Source organism: Motacilla alba, chromosome 3 (genome assembly GCF_015832195.1).
Source record: "Motacilla alba alba isolate MOTALB_02 chromosome 3, Motacilla_alba_V1.0_pri, whole genome shotgun sequence".
In the NCBI taxonomy this organism is placed as follows: domain Eukaryota; kingdom Metazoa; phylum Chordata; class Aves; order Passeriformes; family Motacillidae; genus Motacilla; species Motacilla alba.
The window spans coordinates 87962586-87986256 of NC_052018.1; the positions used below are offsets into that span (position 1 = coordinate 87962586).

At 36.4% G+C, this 23671-nt stretch overlaps 1 protein-coding gene across 2 annotated transcripts in view; it reads right to left on the minus strand.

The window, feature by feature from the left end:
- The window catches only part of CAMKMT (calmodulin-lysine N-methyltransferase), a 248399-nt gene that overhangs the window by 210601 nt on the left and 14127 nt on the right, over positions 1 to 23671 (minus strand). For both annotated transcript variants that reach the window (XR_005256237.1, XM_038131277.1), the window contains exon 3: positions 23353 to 23417. Coding sequence is in view for 1 of the 2 variants with exons in the window: in XM_038131277.1 (XP_037987205.1) it covers positions 23353 to 23417 (65 nt within the window). In the remaining variant the exon portion in view is untranslated. The remainder of the gene's footprint in view (positions 1 to 23352; positions 23418 to 23671) is intronic.

Consider the following 23671-nt stretch of genomic DNA (forward strand, 5'->3'; position numbering starts at 1 on the left):
CACTAATCACTGAGATTGTGGTTTAGGTTAGCCTTTGGTTAGTTTGCTAAATAATTAGCATTTATTTTCCCAGGCTTTTGATAGCAGAATTCTCCCTCAAATCTGCTCACATCTCTGGATTCATTTGTTCACAGTGACATTGCCATGAATTTGCCTAACTCTCATCTAATTTAGTCCTGAGAGGATGCTGACGGGAATTTCTTTGATGTAGCAACTATTTACAAATAGTTTTTAATATTAACAATCTTATTAGTAATCTGTAATCTATTTGGTCTTCATGGAAGTTCCAAGCACCAACTAATGGTTTTGATGTACCAACACATACCGTACTCAAGAACAAAGCAACTAGGCACATGGGAAATTTAATGTAACATTAAAAAGGACACTTACTTACAAATATCCCTGAAATGCCCAGTGCCATCAGAAGGAACAATTCAATTTTGGAGGCAAATTCACCCCCCCACAGCTTGTATTGGCTCTCCAGAAAGAACTCCCTGAGGGACTACTTCATAGGACAAGACACAAGAGAGAGCATGAAACACTCAGCCAGAAAAGGGAAGATATGAGACTCCATCAGCAGTGCTGACCAAAGGATTCAGTTCTGCCAACCCCATGATGTAAACTTTTAGTCCTGCCTCTTTGCCTCCTATTCATCGTCCTGCACAGCTCAAGCCCTGTGACAGGGCAGAACAAAAATGAGAGTGTGGAGGGAAGAATAGGAAGGGCGGTCTTCACCTTCAGCTGCAGAGACACTTTAGGTGGGCTTAAAATGCTTATGGGGTCAAACTCAAGCCATTACAGAGCTCCATTCTTTCCATCGGCTCCTCTGAGTGATGCCAAAGAGCCAGGTGTGTTAGTAAGTCATGTCCCATACATCTGTTCTCAAGAGAGATAGCAAAGCCTCAAAAAGACAGAAGCACTGTGGAAGACAAGATGCTTCTCCCCTGAACACTGTGGGAAGGCAAAAAAGACTACTTGGATGCAAGAGTGCTTAAAAACTGAAAGTAAAGCTGAACGTCAAATTCTCATGGTTACCTTTAGGACAGTAGCAAGGAGACTTTAACAATATAAATTGTTAGGACTATTTGCATCTCTAAACAATGAAATAGATTGCATATGCACTTGCATGCAGATAACAGAATGTAAATAGAATTAAACATCCCTTTCAAAGAAAGCCTTTAAATACTGTGGTTCGAAAAATATAAAATGGAATACTGTAATTATCCAGATCACATAGGACATTATTTTCAGTTAGAAAAAAAATGCTAAATATTTTCCTGAGGTTAATTTTTGCTGCCTGATGCATGTCATTTAAAACTTACCTTCCATTAATAAAAATACATAGGCAATTTATAATAAACTTTGAAAGAGTAACCCTCAAAATATATTAGTGCACCAATAGCAATCCTATTAAGTGAAGCATCATTTAGAAGTGTCAATGGCTCTTACAGCACCAGTTGCAATCCCTTACTAATTTAACATTACAGCTTCATTTCCTGTTCTAATCTGATCTAATTTACCCTTCTTATTTCCTTGCTTCTGGATATGCTAGGTTTGCCACCCAATGAGTTTATTTCGCTAGTCATTCACTTTTAACTGTAAAACCAAACTATTTGAGGGGAATAATCTCCCTGCAATCCAACACAGGATAAAGAGCTCTTATTTATGGAGCATTTTGTGCCTTGAATTGAAGCATTATTGCGAAGAGTGAGCAATAAACAAAAACACCTCAGGGGCCTGGGAGGAGCAATGTAACCAATTACATTTAATTAAATCAAAGGATGGGAGCCCTAGGGTTGAATGAGCTGAAGAACAAATTTGCATTAACACCTAGCAGCCAAACAAGTAGTTCCTGGTTTAGTCTGGAAGTACAATTGTTGCCATCTATTCTCTGCACTGAAGGGGGGCCATTAGCTAAATTCTTAGGAATTGTTTGTCCACTGATGAGGGGCTGCCTTCTCAACATTTCACCTGCTCACACAGGAAAATTGCCTACTAAAATAAACAGCTTCTTCTGAAACCCAGCAAACAAACACCAGCACATGATTCACAAGTTTGCAATTCTGTCACACCTTTGTCCAGAGTCAACAAAGAGGACTCTGCCAGGGCTCACACACCTGAGGGAAGTGGAGACCCTCCGAGACCTATGTGGGTGGGTGAGGGGAGAAGAAGTGAGAAGAATTAATCTGGCCATAATGAATGCTATAAATTGAAACACCCAGGATAATCATTACCTACAGCACTTCAGGAATGGATGCAAACACTGAGCCTTTTGTATAATGAGAAAACTTCCTAACACTAAAGTAATTACCAGTGTAATGTACCTCGAGCCTTTCCCTCCACTGTCCAGAGGCAGGAAAGAAAGATCATGGAAGTCTGAGAAGAGCAGGGAATGGAAATTTATAACCACAACCATGAAAATTGTAGAGAAATTAAGAGCAATTAAATATGGAAATTTTAGGAATCCCCAGCTCTGTGCTTTCCTAACTACGACTCTGTAGGGAAAAACTGGAGAGAAAAACGACAAATGTTTCATGCGTTATCTACTGCTCTTTTTTGAATGTTTGTTGCACAGTTGTGAAAAAAAAAGAGAGAGTTCACATGTAAAGAGGGTGGTTTTTCTGGAAGGTATCTGTGAGGAATTTGGCAGGGTAGCAATGACCAAAATTATTTTTTCATTATTTTAAAGATATACTTTCAGGGATTTGTAAATATAATAATTTCAAATCATTAGAGATTCAAACTTACTGTCCCATACCTCATCCCAGACACAAAGTATGCCTTTATCTACATCCACCAAAAGCATAAATTAGTTTGTCCATTTTAGGTTATACAACAAATAAAAAGGAATGTAATGGTTTCAAAACACTGCCCTAAACCTAAGCTAAAAGGCTAAATTATTAAAATAATTTTTTAGGCAATCAGTGATCATTGTGCCTTAAAAGTGCAACAGCCAAGATTCTCATTTTGAAAAATGCTGAACATGTGTACATAATATTTTCTTAGCTCTTGTTCCTTGAATATTAAGATGGAGAGTACAGTAAACAGCAAATGACTTTTGTAGAGGTCTACATTCTCTGATCGCAGTCTTTTCAGGAAGTAAGCTGTTTCCCTCTTGACTTTCATTTTCTTGCTTTGGAAGAAATGAAATTGCAGCCTTACTCTGCAAAGTGACCATGTAAAAATATAATTTTATTCTTACCAGACAAACTTGCTTCCTTTATTTACTCATAGCTACATTTTCCTCTCATAATGACAAATAAAAATATCTTTTAGTGCCCTTTTATACACTGTTAGACCACTAAAAGCTAAAGGAGATCTAATAGCTTTTTTTAATGACAGAAGAAGTTGACTCATATTTTCATCTTGTTAAAGGAGGTAGTATCCAGCTTAAAATAAATGAGAAAACTCTATTTCAGAGCAAACATCTATTAAAGATGTGCTTCCTTGACTACACCTACTCCAGTCTTCTAAATTCATCAATAAACAGTGACCTTTGCGTCAGCTCTTGCGATAATGAGGATACGGGGAGTGTGAGATAGGTTTGTTAATCTGGAAAAAAGCCCCAAACAAATCAAACACACTTGTGCTCAAGGTGGGCAAGTTTTTCCATTAGATCAAACAGCTGATCCAACCGACAGATTGGTACCAAAAGCCAAAATAAGGCACAGCAATGAGCAATGATGATCATGTACTGGGAGTAACACAAGAGATGGAACAGGACTATCTCCCTTAAGCAGCAAAAAGCTGACACATCAGCATAGCATATAGTGGTATGTGGTTGTGCTGGGAACCCCAATGATGGGGAGAGAATGACAAGGCCTCCATGTTATCAGAAGGCTAATTAGTTACTTTATTCTATACTGTATTACATTATATTACATTACATCTAAACGGAATCTGCCAAGCACTCAACCCTGCACACAACTGCACAACAACCACACAGAATCTCACGACTGTCTGCTGACAGTCCCAACACACACACACACACACATGGCCCTGATAGGCCAAGGAAACAAAACACCATGCCTTTGGGTAAACAATCTCCATATTGCATTCTACTTTTGCACAAACACAGGCACAGGAAATGATAAGATTTTTTTTTTCTTTATTTGAGTTTTAGAGAATGTGAACCCCAGAAATATTCTTGGGAAGAATTGTGCCTTGCTTTTCTCTGTGAAGAGAAATGTGGGGCTATATCAGTACAATACCAACAAGTGACTAGCTCACAATTTACAAACACCTTAACTTAGACATGTTTCTCAACAGATCAGACAAAATTATCTCAAAGCTGAATTTGTGTAGAGAAGCACTAGTATGCTGTGGAGGCTGCTTTCGTATTTTTTTTAGAACGTGCTTAGCTAAAATATTTTAAAACCATGCCAAGACAAAGACTCCAGTTTCACACATATAGTCCTTACCTGCCTTAATCCATGTTAACTATAAAAAAAACCCCAAACAACAAGATCTCTCACTATGTACATGTACTTTTACTTTACGGATAAACTTCTCTGAACATCACTGCTTTACCCTTCCTTAGGTAACCACAGATCTGATACACTTCCTAATTCTTGGGCTTGATCCCTGCAAAGAGGGTAAGGGGAGATAGACTAAGATTTATTGTGGCAGGAAAAATACCACCGGAGGGTAGAGGCAGCAGGACAATGGTAGTAGGAGCCCTTGAAAAAAATCCTTTATCTTACATCCTACTTACACCTTCCAGTGTGTTTATAAAGAAAAAGACCATGCTACATGTGCATGAAAGTAGTTGTGTTTTTGCCAGGGTTTTTTTAAAGCTCATGGATGGCATGTCAATCAAAATGAATACAGCTAGGTTTGAGGTGTGACATTTAGGAAAAAAAACCCTTTGCTGGAGAATTCTCTATGCCAACTTATGAATGAAACCAGACGATGGCAAGAACCTGTGAAATTACCAGCTATTGCTGGAGTTCAGAAGTTTGACGCCAAGCCTACTGCAGCCATCCCCTATTGCAGTATTGAACCCTAGATTTACCTACACAGAGAGCACTATTCTGGGTCTAAGTCTCCATGCATACAGCAAGTACATATTTTTTGAATTACTATTTTGCACTATTTCTGAACAGCTCAGCTCTCTTGTTCAGCTAAGAAACTTTCTCATGCATGAGGTAAGTAGGATTCCCTTTAGATTGAAGGAATGAAAGCAGAATAGCAAAGCAGATAGAAGTGCAGCAAAAACAGAAATGGCAGAACTAAGGAAGAGTGATATATGGTTTACATGAAAAAATTAGAAAATATCATAACTATGACATACCTGACATCACAATTCCCCTCCAGTACTTTTCTGCCATATGAAGCACAAAACAACAAGTCCTCACAGTGGTCAATCTGATGATGCAGTAGCTCTGTGAATTTACAGTGCTGAGGAAATACATACCAGCCACCTTTCTAAATACTTTCTTACAAGATCTAAAAGCAACCACAGTGTGAGAGAACATTCCAGATGCACAGAGTAATTAATGTACCTGCTGATGAGCAGTACGACATCCATCTGCACCAGAAGCTGCTGCTTGTAGCACAATTAACGTTTTACACTGGTCCAGACAGAAGGTGGAGAGAGGTGATGCCAAGGCTGTTTCCAAAAAATTGCTAACTACTCTTGAAGACCCGCTCGGAAAAATATTTTCTCGGAAAAAAATACATGTTAAAATACATTCCTTTCTTGAAGAAAAGAATAGTTTTACAATTTCAAATGCTAATACATTCCTCTTCTTTGAAAATATACTACTTGTTTTAGTTTACTTTCAATTCCTAAAAATAATTTTTTCTCAAAAGTATCCAATACTAGGAGGACTTTTTAATTGTGTTTTTGAGGTCAACATGCTTATCATTTGCAGCAATACTTTATGGGTTTTCTATCTCAATCTCATCCATTCTATACTATTTTCAAATCTATTGTTCTCAACTGTTCTCAAAAAACAGTTATTTCGATTTGAATTAATTATCTCCTTTTTTATATGTTTCTGTTTACCCAGTAGAAAACTGAAATGTGTTTCCTTATTACATAATTACATATTTGCTTCATCATTCTAATTAAATTCTTAATTAATTGATCTCAGCATTCTTCAAGCAGATTCATAGCAATTATGTAAGTAACACAGAGAGGCATTTTACAAAAAGCAGGAGACAATGGCACGAAATTTCACCCTGCAAAATATAGTTGGAGTGTATGAGTAAAATTTTCTGCTCCAAACTGCTCTGTATTGGTATTCAGCTGTCTCCCACTGCATGTTTGACACTGTACTCTTGATGTGTCTACATTAGGAAAAAAAAATTAAACAGTTAAATTTCAAAGCAATATACAGGTCTTACGTGAATATTGGTTTTTTATATCTTTACGCATGGTAAAAGATAGTAAATAGTGACAAATTAAACCAAAGCACTTTCATTCAAAATAACCAAAAAACATCAGTTTAAAAAGATGTTAATTAACCCTGCAGGATACATGCAGGATTTGAAATGAGTCCAAACAATGTCCAGCTTAATGCTAAGAACTTATAAAATGAGCTATCAGGGCCTATTAGTGCATTATAATGGCTTAGATACTTGAAGAAGTGACCCTAAAATCTCTATTCTGACCCGACTTTCAGAAATGGGGCAGAAGATTGACCTTCACACAATATAATCAGCAAAGGATCTAAAAAATGTATCTCTCTGTTATGTGAAACCACAGTTTTATTTACTCAGGCATGTTCACTTTAGAGTTAAGGTCCACTCAAGCATCATTTCAGGGTTAAAGGTTATAGTATAAAGCCATTATGTTTTCAAGCAGAGTAGCATGCTACTATTTGTTTTGCAGTAATATCACAATCAAACATTACCTTTTTAGCTTGGCCCAGCGGTGAGTTTAAGACCCTGGTGTATACATTGTAAAATAGACTGGTACTTTCTAAAAGTCATTCAAACTGCATTTGCTAAATTTTAGATTGATGTGTATTTTGTCTATGCTCTCACATATAGACAGAGATACAGAAAGGTTTCTGATCTCTGATCCTGTAGAAGATCTGTTTATATAATAATTAGATTGATTATACATTCAATATATAATCAATGTACGGGAAAAAAATCAGTAATTTCATAATTAGTTTCATAATGGGGTCAATGTCTTCGTCTCAGAAAACTGAACAGACTAACTGTAAAAGTAGCTACAAGGATAAAAAGGATTTATAAAGTTCTCATTCAACACCTGTTTAAAATTTTTTGCTATTGTTTACCAGTTCCTGGTATTCACTACATACCTATTCCAAACTGTGCTGATTTTGGCTAAGGTAGAGTTAAGTTTCTTCAACATGGCTTCACCATTTTGGATTTGTGCTGAAGACAGGATTGGTAATATAGAGATGTTTTTGTTATTGGTGAGCAGGGCTTACACAGAGCCAAGGCCTTTTCTGCCATATGTACCACCACACTGGCGAGGGGACGGGGAGGTGTATGGGAAGCTAGGAGGAGACACAACCAGGACAAGTGAACCAAATAGGGATATTTGGGACAAAAGGGACCAAAGGGATATTCCATTTTTGACCAACAGGATAGTCCAGACCACATGATATCATGCTCAGTGTATAAAGTGGGAGGAAGAAGTGGAGACATTCTGAGCCATCATCCAATTCCCCATTACGTGTGATGGGACCCTGGAGATGGCTGAACACCTGCCTGCCTATGGGAAGTAGTGAAATTCCTTGTTTTGCTTTGCTTGTGTGTGGCTTTTGCACTCCCTATAAAACTGTTTTCATCCCACAAACTAAGAATGTTTCTTCGTCAGGAGCTTAGTAAATTAAGGCTTTGTGCAACAATATAGCCTAAGTTTGATCAGTGTCCATAAGACTATTTACAACAAGAAACTGAAAGTTTCTTAAACTGAAAACAAATGATACAATCTTGATTTTAACATATCCTTTGGAATTACACAGGGCCACTGAAATTTACCTCCAACTGCTAGATTATTACATGCAATTTTATCACCACAAACTATTGTCTATCTATAAAACCATAACAGAATTATGAATCATAGGATGATTTAGATTGTAAGGGTTAGACATACAAATGAAAATACAGATTTCAGAAATAGGACGGTTTCCGAGTACATGTTATGCATGCCAGCTATCTCAGCAAGTACTACTTTTCCACATGAAGGATTCTTGGGTTTGTGATCTGAAGTCTAAGCATAAAATTATTCTAGTAAAAATTTGTATACAGAATTACAACAGGCATTTCCCTCAAAGTAACACTGAGTTGCCAAATTTTGGAAATTACAAAATTAGTTAGGAAATGCTGCTATACCCCTAGCATAGCTGTGTTGCCTCAGCCTTAGGAAGCAACATGTGACTAAATGCTCCCACATACTGTACTTCACTGAGGACCACTACTTCCTTGTAGTCCAAAGAACTGGAGGCAAGTCTTCATTTAGTGATAAAATAACCAATACTCACACTTCAGTTAAATACAGATCCTTCTCTTACTTTCTGAATTTACCTATTAACAGAGCAGGCTCCTCTAGCTTTTGGCTAGAAAGCCATATGCAGGCTATTAATTGTCTGCTTTTCAGTATCTTTATTTGAAAAAGAGCAAGGCTTTCACCTCTAAGAGAACAATTCCTCCACCTCACAGTCCTTGCTGATTATGTTCTTACAGCATGTGGTGGTAACCTGGGGATAGACAGAATTCAGAACAAGGCCTTCTTTAGATGAAGCCCTGAAGCACAGAGATAGGAAAAACATCCACTAAGTCTTAAGAGTCTAAAGCACCTAGAACCTCTTTTCTTTTTTTTTTTTTGACATTCCTGCTTTTACTGTTCAAATCATCATTTCAGCCATGATTTGCTTCAGCAGATCAGACCTTAATCTTTGAGATAAATAACATATAAGCCAGACATCACTGAGAACCTTCTGGCAGGTAGAGGAGGAAATCTGCTCCCCAAGCAACTGCACAAAGCATGATATTTCCATTTGCACGGGCAAAATGCTGCATTTTGTAAAGCCAAGGCCTTAAAATTAAAACATACTTCTGTGAGTACTTTTATACATCAAAAATCCCATTGTCTGGAGTATCAGCTCCTCCACAAGTTGTTAGCAGGATTGTCACTTTCAGATTACTTTTAATTTATTTATGATTACACAAATTAAGTAAATTAAAACATTGAAGCAATCTACAAAGATCAGCAGTTAAAAAGAATTTCACCTGCCACTGTCCTTCAAATTCTTTCATATACAGACAAAAATCTACAAATTGTACAAGTTTATATATATATATATATATATATACAACTTATGAAATATGTATCTATAAAATATTAAATATATTACATTAAAGCAGTTTATATATATATATATATAAAACACCTTAACTGTATTACTTATTCTTTTTTTGAATTGTACTTTTGGAATATCAAGTACTAAGTGTGTTTCAGTAACTACTTTATGCAACATTCAAATTGCCAATTCAAAAAGAGGAGGAAGAGTAAAATTTGCTACTCATTTCTATGCCAAGTTTCAATTATCACGCTCCTTATTATTCAGCACAGAAAACATTTCAATAGTTACTAGATTCTCACCTCATTCAAATTAAAATAATTTGGGGGGATTTTTTTAATAAATTTTAAAGGGAAGACAATGTTTCTGATTCATTTGACAAGCCTTGCTGAAGACAATGAGATTCTTTATATTACTAAGGCAAGTCAAATTTGACTTGTACTAAAAACAATTGAAAAAATATGACAGTAATTCAAAAGCTGACAATGCTTTCAAACATTTGGGGAAAGATGGCACATTGCAGTTCTACTTTCATGATCTTACAATAATTATGTCACCAATAAGATCCTATTTCAGGCAGGGTCAAAGTAAACTGTCAGGTAAAATAAATCTCTGACAATATCTTACTAAAAAACACCCTGTTAAAAAAACAGGTTTTCTTTTCCATATATATAATATGAACATATAGAATTATGTGTAATAGCTCTATATATGCACATTAAGAAGTCCCTGCCAATTAGACCAATTAAAAATCATAGACTAATCTCTTTCTGAGCAGCATACATGTCCATAATTGTAGAATAAGAAACATTTTGCAGTTACAAATCAAATATCTATAAAAGTAAAAGTATCTGACAGGAATAACCATGCAAATAAGGCCAGACCAAGGCAAGGCAGTGCACCTGGGGTAGGGCAAATCCAGGCACAAATACAAGTGAAATAGAGAACTGACTGAGAGCAGCCCTGGGGACAAGGACTTGGGGGTGCTGCTGGGTGAGAGGCTGGACATGAGCTGGAAATGTGCACTCACAGCTCAGAAAGCCAAACATGTCCTGGGCTGCATCCAAAGCAGCGTGAGCAGCAGGGCCAGGGAGGGGATTCTGCCCCTCTGCTCTGCTGAGACTCCACCTGGAACCCTGCCTCCAGCTCTGGGGGCCCAGCACAGGAGAGACATGGACCTGTTGGACAGAGTCCAGAGGAGGTCACCAAGATGATCAGAGGGCTGGAGCACCTCTCCTATGAAGACAGGCTGAGAGAGTTGGGGTTGTTCAGCATGGAGAAGAGAAGGCTCCAGGGAGACTTTATAGAAGCCTTCCAGTACTTAAGGGAGCTACAAGAGAGCTGGAGAGGGACTTTTGACAAAGGCACGTCAGGACAAGGGAGAATGGCTTTAAACTGGCAGAGGGCAGGTTTAGATTAGATACTAGGAAAAAGTCCTTTATTTTTTTTTTGTGAGGGGTTGCCCAGAGAAGCTGTGGATGTCCCATCCCTGGAAGTCTTCAAGGCCAGACTGGAGGGGGCTCTGAGAAACCTGGTCTGGTGGCAAGGCGTCTCTGCCCACGGGAGAAGGGCTGGAACAGGATGGCCCTTAATATCCCTTCCAACTCAAACCATTCTATGATAACTGAACTCATCATTTCCAGCTTTCTGCCTACCTCTTTTTGACAGTTCACATCCAACTATTACAACAAAGCCTTTTAAATGCGAAACACAGAAAAATCTGTTATTCTAAAAAAGAAAAAAAAAAGCTAAGAAGCAATTCATATATGAAAGCACAGAATTTTCATTAATTATTCTCACTCATCAGCAGTTCAATCTGATCCTAGATAAGCTTTCCAGAATTAACTGGCATCATATCTCTCCTTTCTCTGAGGCTATCACTTACCCCAACAAACCATAAAATGTTTACCTGTGTACTTCAATACAAAATATTTACCATATCATTTTCTGAAGAGCACATAAAGAGAACCCTCAAAAGGAAACATTACAGTAATTATGAGGAAATAAATTTTTGAAATAATGGCAATCACAACAACTTAAAGCACTTAGATTACATCTAACAATTTTTATTTGTCTGAAATTATCTATATTGTTGAGCTGTACCTACTGCCAATAAAATGAAGTATTTGAAAATCTATATTATCTATGTTGATTGCTATCATAATTACTTTTGCCTGCCAATGGAAAGTGTGAGGTATTATAACTTCTAGAGATTAACACGGGAGACATGCAACTGGCTCCTGCACTATGCAAACATTTACATTGTAAAGCATTTATGAGTTACAACAAAGATTGCAGTGAATGAAATATCTGCTAAGTAGCTGATCGTGAAAATATATTCAATACGTCTATTATAATTTACATTTTTTTCAATGCTAGGTATGACAGCATATTTCTAACTCTGGAACAGGAAAATTCAATGGGAATTGGAAGGATAAATAGTTGTTTTTCAACAGGTGCTTTGGAAACAAGGAAAATAATTCAACAAGAATTTCAGCTGAGCAAACAATTAGAAGGCATTATTTGGAGGGCTTCCAAAAGTTGTCCACCTCTGCTTTGATTCATATGATTCTACTGTCTCAGTAGATACCTGTTTGGCTTTATTTTTTGAATTATGTATATTCAAAGACAATATATTTTACTGTTCATTTAAAAAATATAGATATCTCAATTTTTAAATGCCAAACCTGTATGACTATTTTATTCCTGTGTATCTTTAACATTTCGTGGGTTCTACTGCATTTCTGAGTAGCTTTAAAAGGCAGCTCAAAATCTTTGTAAACTGTTTCTTTTTGCTACTGCTACTGTCATTACTGTTAAGTCAAGGCTTACAAAGCTGTTCACATTTTAATGCTCAACTTTATGGTAAGTAAAAAGCCTGCTTCTTCATGAGAAAAGTTACAAAATTCCTCAGAAATGTGCCTACATACAGCAAAGAATAATTAAATTGCTACATGCATTTGTTTTTAAAATTCATAAGTTCTTTAACTTGATATCTATATGTCAGAGTTTCTTTAGGAAAAACAATAAAAACTGTGTTTTATGAAATTTAAATATAGCTCAATAAAGTGACAAATGTTCTATCAAAAAAAGAAAAACCCCAAAAGAAAATATTCAACACAAGCTTCAGTTTGTACCTTAGACTTGTGAATTTTCAATCTTTTTCAAATATTATTATTAATCTAAAACCAGATACAAATGCCTAAAACCAGCAACAAGCACAGTCCTTGTTATTAATCAATATAATGAATCCTCTGCCCTGGTAGAAGTTATTTTATAAAAATAGTTAACTTGTGGTTTCAGCACTTTCTCACAGATGTGCATTTGAAAGCAATGCCTGCTAATCTCAGCTGGCAAAGGGAGAAACATTACAGTACATAAATATTGACTGTTCACTGCTGTTTAAGAAATAACTGCACTAGTCCAATCAAAACTAGCCAAAATCCACCCACATAAACATATTTTCTGAGACACTAAGATTAAGAATCTTCCTCTGTAACTTTAACCTAGGAAATAACCAGAAAATGGACTCAGATTCACCTGTCAGTAAATAAGCTTCTCCCACAGCAGATGCAGCAGCTGCACATGCCTTTCTCATAGGGAATTTATCTTGGTTAGTCTTCCACAGAAAATATAATGCATGATTTTAAAAGCAGATTATGTTTGTGGACAAAATTATCAAATTAATTCTTACTAGTAATAAAACCTCCTGTGTTTATCTGGCTAAGCTCATTTTTAGCAGTCTTTAACCATGCAAACAAAAGGAATTAATATTTTCAACTTCGGGAATGTCCAATTAAATAGTAAGTAAACCTACAAATTGCTTCAAATTGCCACAATTTAAAAATGACAACCAAAATACAGTAAAAATAAGGACCCTGTATACAAGCTGCTTTGTCCTATTATGTTTTATTATGAAGACATTCCAGTATTTTTAGCCTGACAGAAATTATACTATGGTGCTGATTTGTAAAATGGCTTAAGACTGTACAGTGTTTCAGCCGTGTGAATAGGTAAATTTTATGGAATGAGCTTATGGTGAGGTAGGCTACTGTCATCCCATTCTAAATTCATACTTACAGGCAGATTGCAGTGGGGTTTTTCATGACACACTGTCATGAGGGATTACCCAATACATTTGGTAATATTGTTTCCTGTCTTACTGTCCAAAAGGAGCTCCAGTAAGTGAGCACATAAAAGCTCTGAGCCCATCCTCTTTGCTGACTCAGGCGCGCTGAATGCCCCTACTTTCATGAAACTACCTTCTACGAGTTATAATCATTAGACTCATGTCTGAAACCACATAAATTCAACATAAAATCTGCAGCTACGACATAGAAGGTTAAACAAACCAAAAAATAAAGTTACGCTTTTTATTATTTTTGACAGACACAGATGAAGCATCTAAATAAAGGAAAGGATTTAAGATTTTGAATGCATCAAGTTAGGAACTGAAATTACAAAGAGAGGGAGTGTTAATGACACACAAGTCTAGGAGTATCAGCTGTGGTGAATTCCAGGCCATGCCACTAAGTGTGTAGAAAGGCCTCCTTACCTGAAGGAGGACAAAATTTTATTGTCAAAGGATCTAAAGTTCAGCTCAGCAATGCTCAAAACTCTTTTTGACACAGCTCTAAGTCCTTCAATTTTGACACCCCCAATGGGTGGCATTTAAAATGAGAAGGCACTCCTGAAAATATAATACTGCAAATTCAACAAAGATCTTGCAATAAACCTGTATGTGGGAAAGGTTAGAAGTCAGGTGGTTCTCTGCATATCTCTACTGTAAGATGGCTTGGTTCTGCCTCCCACTTCTAACCATGAACAGCTCTGTAACAAAAATAGAGACTTAGGAGATTTCCTACCTCTAAAATGGATCTAATATTTGTTTCACAAATGTGATCTCACGTGGATTTGTTAAAAATAAGAAGAGTGCTTTGAGGACTACAGTATTATCTTCTGAGCTGATATAGACCACATTTAAACAAGACAACAAATACTGCCTTAAAGTATGGGAATGGGCCTAAGTATAAAGGGGAACCTGAAAATTAATTGGTAAAAGAAACTCCTCAGATGGGGAAGAGTTTCTATTACTTCTATTACTTCTAATACTTCAATCAGTATTAGAATAGATGAGAAGAAAGTAAACTTAACTCACAAAGCATAGGTCACAGTTTGACAAAAATACACTAGACAAGGAGTTGGTGTTAAAAGGTATAACAGGCTCAAATTTCTTTCATGTCCTGAATATTATAACAGAATTCTATTTCTCCAGTGCAAGAGGCCCAAACACACTCAAGTACTCCCAAATTAACAAAAAGGCCCCAAACAAAATAATACTTTTAAAAAACCCCAAACCTTGCATCGTTTCACTTTCTGTCACGCTTATCAAAAGGAGGGAGATGGGAAATAAAGGGTATTAGGGTAGATAACTTTTACAATCCTATACTAATTTTTGCTAGATTACCAAACATGTCACAAAACCAGTACATAGCTCAGAGTAGCTGCAGTTCTCCTTCAGGACACCAAAGAAGACAGAACTATGTATAAAAGCTTAGATAGGATATATCTGTAGTATAAATAATTAAAATAACAGCTTTCAGAAAATCAATGAAACTGTAAGGCAGAGAATCATCAGGTGACTTTCAGTGCATAAGACAATTATGCATTCTATAATTAAGTATAACGTTTCATTCAATTCAACCTCTCCCTCATCTTCACATAATTAAAAACTTGAAACAGATTCATGTTTTTCATTCTTTTGTTGCATATTCCATGATAAAGTATAACAATGAAAAAATAAATTACAGATTTTAATTAAAAAACCATTCACTAGAGGAACAAGATAAGTGGCTTGTTTATAGGGCAGAAGGAGTAGATGTCTTGTATCAAAACTTCAGAAAGTCTTTTGACAATTTCATAGGAAACGGGCTAAATAAAATTTGGTTAAATGGGTGAAGAAAACCAACTATGGAGAATAATGGGAATAATTCTCAAGGGTCTGCTATAAAAGCAGGTGAATTTAACAGGTGGAGTTTCCATAAATGCCTACACCAGACTGTGCTTTGTTCTGTGTTTTCATTTATCATCTAAAGGAACATGCCTATTAGCGATTTATCCATTTTAGAAGTCCAGGAAGTTGAAAAACAGGCTTCAAAGGATAAAAGCAATGAACTGGGAGAAGTCTTGAAACAGGAAGTTCAACAGGGACAAACACCAGGTATTAAAATTAGGTAAGAATAATCTGCCACATAAATACACAGTCGGGAATCACCACTTCCTTCTGAAGAGGACCAGGATTTTATGGCAAGTCAACAGCTCAACAGGAGGCAAAGTCATGCCGTTGTTAGAGGAAAATTCAATATTGGGATTACAGGCTGTAAAACACAAAATCTCCTGGTTTACTTAGCATTATAGACGTCTCAACTGGAATACTATGGCCAGATTTGACAAACACTCTTCAAGAAAGATACAAACCAAATGTATGGAGTCTAAAGAAAAGTCAGAGCCTGGCAAAAACTGCAGCTTGAGAAAACACGATAGAATTTGACTTGCTGGACATAAGTGAAAGAAGATATAGGCAAGGCCATGTGGCAATTTAATATCCCTAGAAAGCTATTGCAAAAGAAAATTTCAGTTTGCCAAGGACCAAACCAGTAATAAGTTTAAGCTTTAGTAAAAAAAGGCTGCCATTAGATATGAGGAGATATTTTCTACCAGTAAGGAGACTAGATATGAAATCACCATTGCTAGAACCAGTATGTTCTAAATCATTGTGTGTGGGATAGTCACTACAACCTTTTGCAGGTGGGCTGCAGTCTTAATTAAAAACCACAACGCTGGATTCCAGTAATTCTAACAAACTTGCAGTTACTCTTCACACATTTTCTGTTTACCAAAACATTTGTATAGGAGGGTCTTTTAATACACTAAGTTTACAGAAGATTAGTTACTTATATTTCTGAAATAATGTCTTATCCATCTCTTTCCACATTATTGAAAAATATTTTTAAAGACTAGCTTAAACCTGATATAATTTAATTTAAACGTACATATTCTCAATAACAGTATTTAATTTATCAAGCTAAGTACATGAATACTAGATCTACACTGAATTTTCATCTGGTCACTGCTATGCGGATCAGTTTTCATCAAATTTTTCAGTCAGAACTATCATCAGACAAAACATTTCAAATAGATATATTCACCAAAGGTTTCAAATTCTCATTTCCAGAAATATTTTACACAAAGTAGGGTCTTTTTAATACAATTTTAGGAATTGGTGTTAAATTTAATTGAAACCTTTCACTGTGACATTTTCAAAAGAAGACATGAGTTGACCCATTTGAATATGATTTTTTAAAATTAAATACAGTGCAATTTTTGAAAAGTTCTCTAAACCAAACTTGAAACAAAACCAAAACAAGGTTCAAGTTATGCATAACATTTCAGCTGCATTTGTATAGAGAAAAAAATAACAAGGACTGCCCTTGCTACCTCCACACTTCAGCCACTGATGGGACTATAATACAGTACAGAGAAATGCCCCATCCAATGTGCATGTCAGAAACCACCAGCATCATGTGGTGGTGTCAAACAGAAGGGAGATACTCAGCACTGAAAAAAAAGCAGCACTGAAAGCATGACTAGAACGTGGCAAGTGAGAGGAATTGTGAGAACAAAAAGAATGATTACAAAGAAGCATGCAAGTTCCACACAAATGGCAACAACCCAGTGCACATCCAACCCATTTGAAACTATTTACTTCAATGATTCACCCATCTGAAATATTTTTAGAGAAAATTTTAAAATTTATTAAAAGACTAAGCTGCATTAATAGCACAGCACAACTTAAAGGGATGCTTACCATTGTTATCCTGCCCAATCTCAATTAAAGGGGTGACTAAGATAAGTTATCTAAAGCAGAAGTAAACACCATAAAATTAATTGAAGTCATTCATACTTTCCTTCTACCAACCTACTTTAAGGTGTTATACTGTATCTTCATAATTTTAATTAATGTAAATCAAAAGATCCAATTTCTCATGGTAATCCATTTAGAATACATGGAATACTTTCAAAAATACTTCACATTGTAGAAGATTAGCATGAGTAGTACACTTAGAAACCTACTAATGCCAACTACTTTTTAAAGATTAAGACAACAGATGATGCCAAAACACAGCTAATCAGAGTGCCAAGGTACACAAAACTGCTCAGCAACACAGAAAAGTAACTGCAGTTGCTCTGAGAGATTCACATATTTTTACCAAAAGGTTCTCATTGGAATAACCTGAACAGGAGAAACAGTTCCAAGAACTTCAATCTGACCCAGCAAGAAAGAGGGTACTCAGAAGGGCTGAACTGGGCTTCTTCACCTCCCACTTCTCTAAGCTGGTGCCATGCTTGAAAATAGAGGCACAAAGACAGATAATGTTTGGAATACATAGTAGGAAAAAAGTACTTCAGAGGAAAGGAAAACTGACCACAGTTATGACTTCTTTTCACACAGCGGTTCCTGATAAACAGAAGATTTTAGTGAGTGGGGAAAAGCTGAATATTTCAGGACAGTACTTAAAACAGACACAACCACCGATGTTCCATCAAAGAAAAGCCTCATAAAAACAATTCTGGAGCAAGAGTAATTGAAAAGGTGCCTGCTTTTCTCCATATACTTATTTTCTGCTCCATTCCATATGCCTTATTTTGGTTATGTCAACCTGACTGCTTGGGATGATGCTGTAAACTGAATCACTGAAGTGAATTGGATGAAGGAGGGAGGGAGGAAACAGCTGTTTTTTCTTAACTCTGATCATGAAATGTTTTATTTAAAAGGAAGCTGCATAGTGAATAGTAAATTGTAGGTATCATAAATACAATATTTCATTCAAAACGACACGTATCGTTGCTATTCAAACACCCTTCCAGACAATTTATTTTTTGTTGAAGTGGCTATGAGGTTCTGACATGGTAAATAATTTCAAACTGCCACACCAGAGGAATGAGAGAAGGCTCAGAGGACAATGGGTGGCAGTTTCTTCAGGTGAGAATACTGACTGAGGCATGGAGAGGCAGGAAGCATATTCCATCTGGCAGGCTTTTCACCACTGATCACCAGATGTTTACTCAAAACAATGTGGGAAACTTCCACAGCAGCACCTGAAAACGGCACTCTGCTCCCTGCTTGATTCCAGGTAACATTCCACGCAATACAGGAGTGCCTCTGCTGCCATAAAAGATTGTCACCTGGTGATTGTCCCCAGGTAGCTTTATGGCATCTATCCTTGCAAGCATGATCATTCTGTATCTGCCATCATCTCTCCATTGAGGAGTGCACATATCTGAGGCATACAGTGAGAGCTCTGAAGAAACAAGTAGCTCTCTAAACCCATCCTCATATATTACCAGAAAGAAGATATCCTTCTTGCTTTAGTTATTTGAGACAATGGAGGTAAGAAGAAACAGTTCTTTGTTTTAAAGAAAACTTTAAAATATTTTTCTTAAGTAAATTTTAAACAAAGTTGCATAATTACAAATTTTAAGTAAGTATCATTTTAAAATTAATATAAACTGAAAAGTGAAACCTAAACAGAGAAAAATAATTTGTTTCCTTCTTGATTTTTGTTTCCAAAACACCTCAATGCAAACTTGAAAGTTAAGAAAAAAATCATTCTCTTATGTTATTTTCATGAAAAATATTATAGGAAAGGCAAAAATATTCTTCAGTTAAGTTAGCTTATTTATTTTGGAAACATATTAAAAAAATCCACAAAGAACAAATTTTTACAAAAAAAACTTGTTTCAGAGACTAGAACTTCTAAATGTAAAAATAGCATAAACAAAAACACTTCTAAAGATGTTGAGCATTTTATAACAGTAGCTATAGCCAGACACTATGCTTTCATGAAACTATGCAACATTTTCCACCAATATAACTACTAAAATTAAAAAAAAAATCAATAAAGATGTGAGTATATAATTCTATTTTTCCTTGATTTCACATAGATTACCTGCTTTCCTCTATAAACAGAGGCAACAGAATTTAAAACTATCCTGTTTACATTTATCCCAAATGCAAAGCCTAAGTGTTTACAGGTTTTACTTGCCTTCAGGAGCAATAATTTTGGAGTGTGTGCCTGGGCAGCTCTGAAACTGTAGCACCCTCTGCTGCTCTTTTAGGTCTAAAACATATAATTGTACCCTCAGCCAAGTAGAAAATAAAATGAGTATGTGTTGAACATGTTGTTTCTTGAAAATGAAACTATTAAGTAATGCCATATGCAGTTTACAAGAAAGTGTTCTGCTATTACATATAGTATATTTTCAATTTTATACTACTTGAGCATTCTGGAATATCTTGTTTCTGTGATAACATCAGACAAAAACATACTAGATGAACATGCAAAAATATGCTGTATTTCACTTAGTAAAATTCTCCTTTACACAGCCTGTAGCTTGCTTAGACTGGGGGTAAATAGTAAAGAGCTTTCTATTTTGGCCCTTTTCATTTCACTTAATCTAAATGTTTACATAATCTGCAATGATTGCTTCTGGGATAGAGTCATAAGCACTTCAGTTATAACTGCTTTCTCACACTTGGAAAGGCAAGGGAAGGAGACACTCACAAAACCTCATCCCAGCAGAATTTTCCTTAATTTTTGGATGATTTCTTCTGCCAGGATGAGTGTGGCATGTGGTTCCAGAGGCCAGCTGATGCTATCCCTTAATGCCACCACTGAACCTTCTGCCTAGGATCCATCAGTTCTTTTAAAGGACTGTCTCGGGACTAGAGATAGTGTCAGGTTGTACCCTCCTTTTAACAGATGGCATATTGCTGTCTAATACGAACAGACTGATCCTTTCCTTCATTCCAGTCCTCTTTTCCCTGCTTCCTGTTTATGCATAGAATTAAAGCTGAAGGAAATACATTTAGCACTGCATCCTGTCTGTGTGGAGAATTCATTTAGAGTTTTCATGTGGAAACCACTCTCCCACAAAGGATGAGCAGAGAGAAAAAAACTTCCAGATTTTTCTGAGAAAGTGAAAACGCACTGCAACTTGTAATGTGAATTTTCATTCACAATGGCAATCCTTCAGTGCAAATGCACCTTCAGAAATCTTTTAAAAAAAGACAGAATACAAATGTAGGTATACAAATACAAAGTTTGAACGAGCCATTGTGCAGAGGCAATTTTCAAAGTTAACAATTGGGACCCTGCAATACACCACTGACAGCTACTGCAGCTGGCTCCCCTTTTATCCAGAAGTCTTTCTGGTGTAAGGCAGCATTTTTGGAAGCAATCACAAGCACTCCTCAAAAACTGCTTATTGATATTTTATATAATGCTGCCAGCTAGTGGCACATCTTGTACGGAGTTGATTCCTACTGGGAGTATAGAGACAGTGGTATTAACTGTAGTCTGCTCTACCACTTCTCTTTTGATGGTATACAGTGATGCGGCTGTCAAAGACCATAAGCACAGAGATCAGCATGGGGAACAGAAAGACCACAGAAACACTCCCTGAAAGGGCTTGTTTTAACAGAAAGAACTTACTAGAAGAAACAAAAAAACTCCCCCCAAACTACAAAAACCATGTTATTTGAAACAAATGATTATGTTTAAAAACAAAATGAAGTTTTTACTAAACCTAATCTGTTTCATACAAAATTATTTCATAATCTACTAACTTCTAGAAAAAACACTAATCTTGCTGATAAATATTCAGTCTGACAACCAAAACGAACACCTAGAACAATAAAACATTTCCCTGTTTTGTGGTAACTCAGTCCAAGTCACTAAAACTTAAACTTCAAGTGTAGTTTAACAGCCAGTAAATAAATGCTAGCTACGCAGTGTGCCCCAAAAGAACACTGAAGTCTGTAACTATTCAGAGCATCCCTCTCACAGAGCACCCTGCTGCGATAGCACATTGAGGTCTGTGCTATCTAATTAAATATTAGGAGAAATAATCTGATACTGTCAAAGACCATTTCAGAAATACCTGGGGGTTTTTTGAGTACACTATGATTTGATAATAAAAAGTTTTTGTAGAATACTACAGCAATTATAAAAAACAGTCAACCTAATTTTAGAAAGACAACAGTAGTTACCTGTGGGGGTAAAAGGAGGCAACACAACACCCTCATCAGTTCCACAGTGGGTTAACACGAAGAGTCAAGAAATACACAGAAATAGATCAAAAAAAGATCAAGGTATAATAGGAACATGCAGAAATTCCATCAGTTATGATGCAAACAGAGCAGCTCACTAAACACATGACTGGGAGAACTTCACTATGATGGTGAGACAGGCACACAGTTATTCTGGCTTGGATACTGAGAACACGTATTCCACACAGGTCGTAGCAAAAAAAGTGTGATTATTACACTCCAAGCCAGTAGTGCATGCTGCCAGAAGATAATAGTTTTACAGTTATGCTAATAGAGTGTAATCTAGAGTGCACAGTAAAACAGGCATAAATCAGTAATACGTAGATGCATACAGACAGACACAGACAAAGACATTTAAAAATAGGGAAGCAGTGAATCTGGAAATGACTTGGCAAACGCTACATATAATAGCACGGCATGAACCCTCAAAGCAATTCTGAATGCAAAAGGACAAATGTGAATCTTTGTATAAACAGAGAAACAGTGAGAACTACATATGTCATATTACTCCTGTGTTAGCACTGGTGGTGTGCCTATTAGAGTGTAAGTCTTGTTCTACCATCTGCAATCAATAAAAAAGTAGCTGAAATACTGGAAGAAGAGCTGACAACACATCTATCAATAGGAAAGCATACAAGAACTTTAGCAGAATAAATTCTTTGTGTTAACAAGGAAATCTGTGTAGATTGAGCACAAACTCAGTACCCACACAAAGAACAAGAAATCATGTTATCATATTACACTGCCCTGATTCATTACCTGAAGCACATTTAGACACAGAGAAAGTATTTTCTCTGCTGTTCAAAAGAAATGCTTAAGTTGTTCTATAATGAACTAATGTTTATTGAAACATAGCTTTGGAATACTAAGACTGGAGTTTTGAGATAAAACATACTGTTCTATATCACTGGACTGATAAGGAGGGGGAAATATGTGTTTATTTCTTGAATATCTGACAAACTTTACCAACTTTATTTTATCTGTTTTCTTCTTTGAAAACAAACAAACCAACCTGAAAGATAAGGCAGAATAACCAAACAACGATTATATGTATATCTCTAAATGTTAATTATAGAATAGTAATTACTCATCACATCAAAAATGTTTCAATGTTGGCACAGCTTTGTTTCCACCACCTACCACAATTTGATAATTCAAGTCCATTAATAGCATAGATAATTTTATTAATAAGTATACTGAAGCAGAGCCCTACTGGGTCAGACATTGATGGCCCACTTAGAGCTCATCTTGCCTCAGGTTAATGCAGACAGTAACTGATGCTTAGACAAGAGTGAAAGATCAGGACAAACATATCATCCTACTGCCCCATTAATTCTCCTAACACCCAGCACTTTCTAAGCCATAAGTGATGTCTGCATATTTAATAGTCACAGTAAATTTTTCTTGCACAATTTTTTCTCCTTCTTTGAATTTATTTCATGTTTTAGGATCCAAAACATTCTGTAGGGGGGAATTTTTGACTGAGTGCTTTCTTTTGTGTTTCTCTGGTTCAAGTTTGCTCTCTCCAAGCTAGAAGTACCCCGATGATTGTTTCCCATGTTCCTGCACTGCTGCTCCTCACACAGTCACTGCTGGCCCCTGGCCAACACAAATCAGTGGGCTAAACTAATGTTTTATCCACTCCAGTCCAGTTGCTCTAATGTTCCCACCATAGCCACAACCAAAAATAACCTGCACTGGGAGAACTTAAGGGCGTATCCAACACAAACAATGGCGCTACACGAAACTGTAACACTATGGTAACCCTGACCACAGTAATGGAGTTTCCCAGCTAAATTAAATGGTTATTGAGGGCTCATACAGAAATCTTTTATATTGGTGCAGTTAGACTTTTATCAACATAGTACTGTACTTAAATAAACAGTGACTCACAGACATTCCCCGTGTTGTCAAAACTTGTAAGAACATCTTTAACATTTAAGAGGCCACTGTGAAATCTGGAAGAAAACAAAAAAAAGCAACTTTACTGATACATAAACCATCAAAAACATCCCATCTTCAAAAAAGAGATTTACTGTATGCATTCACTTCTCACCACCCCCTTCCACAATGAAGCAGCAACCAGGTACTACTGTAGCCACCAGGGGGAAAACAAGGGGACAATCACCAGTCTTCAAAGTCCCAGCACTGAAATCCATGAATCAGGAGGAATGTGTTTCTCAGAAACTACTATGAGGAGGAAAACATTAGC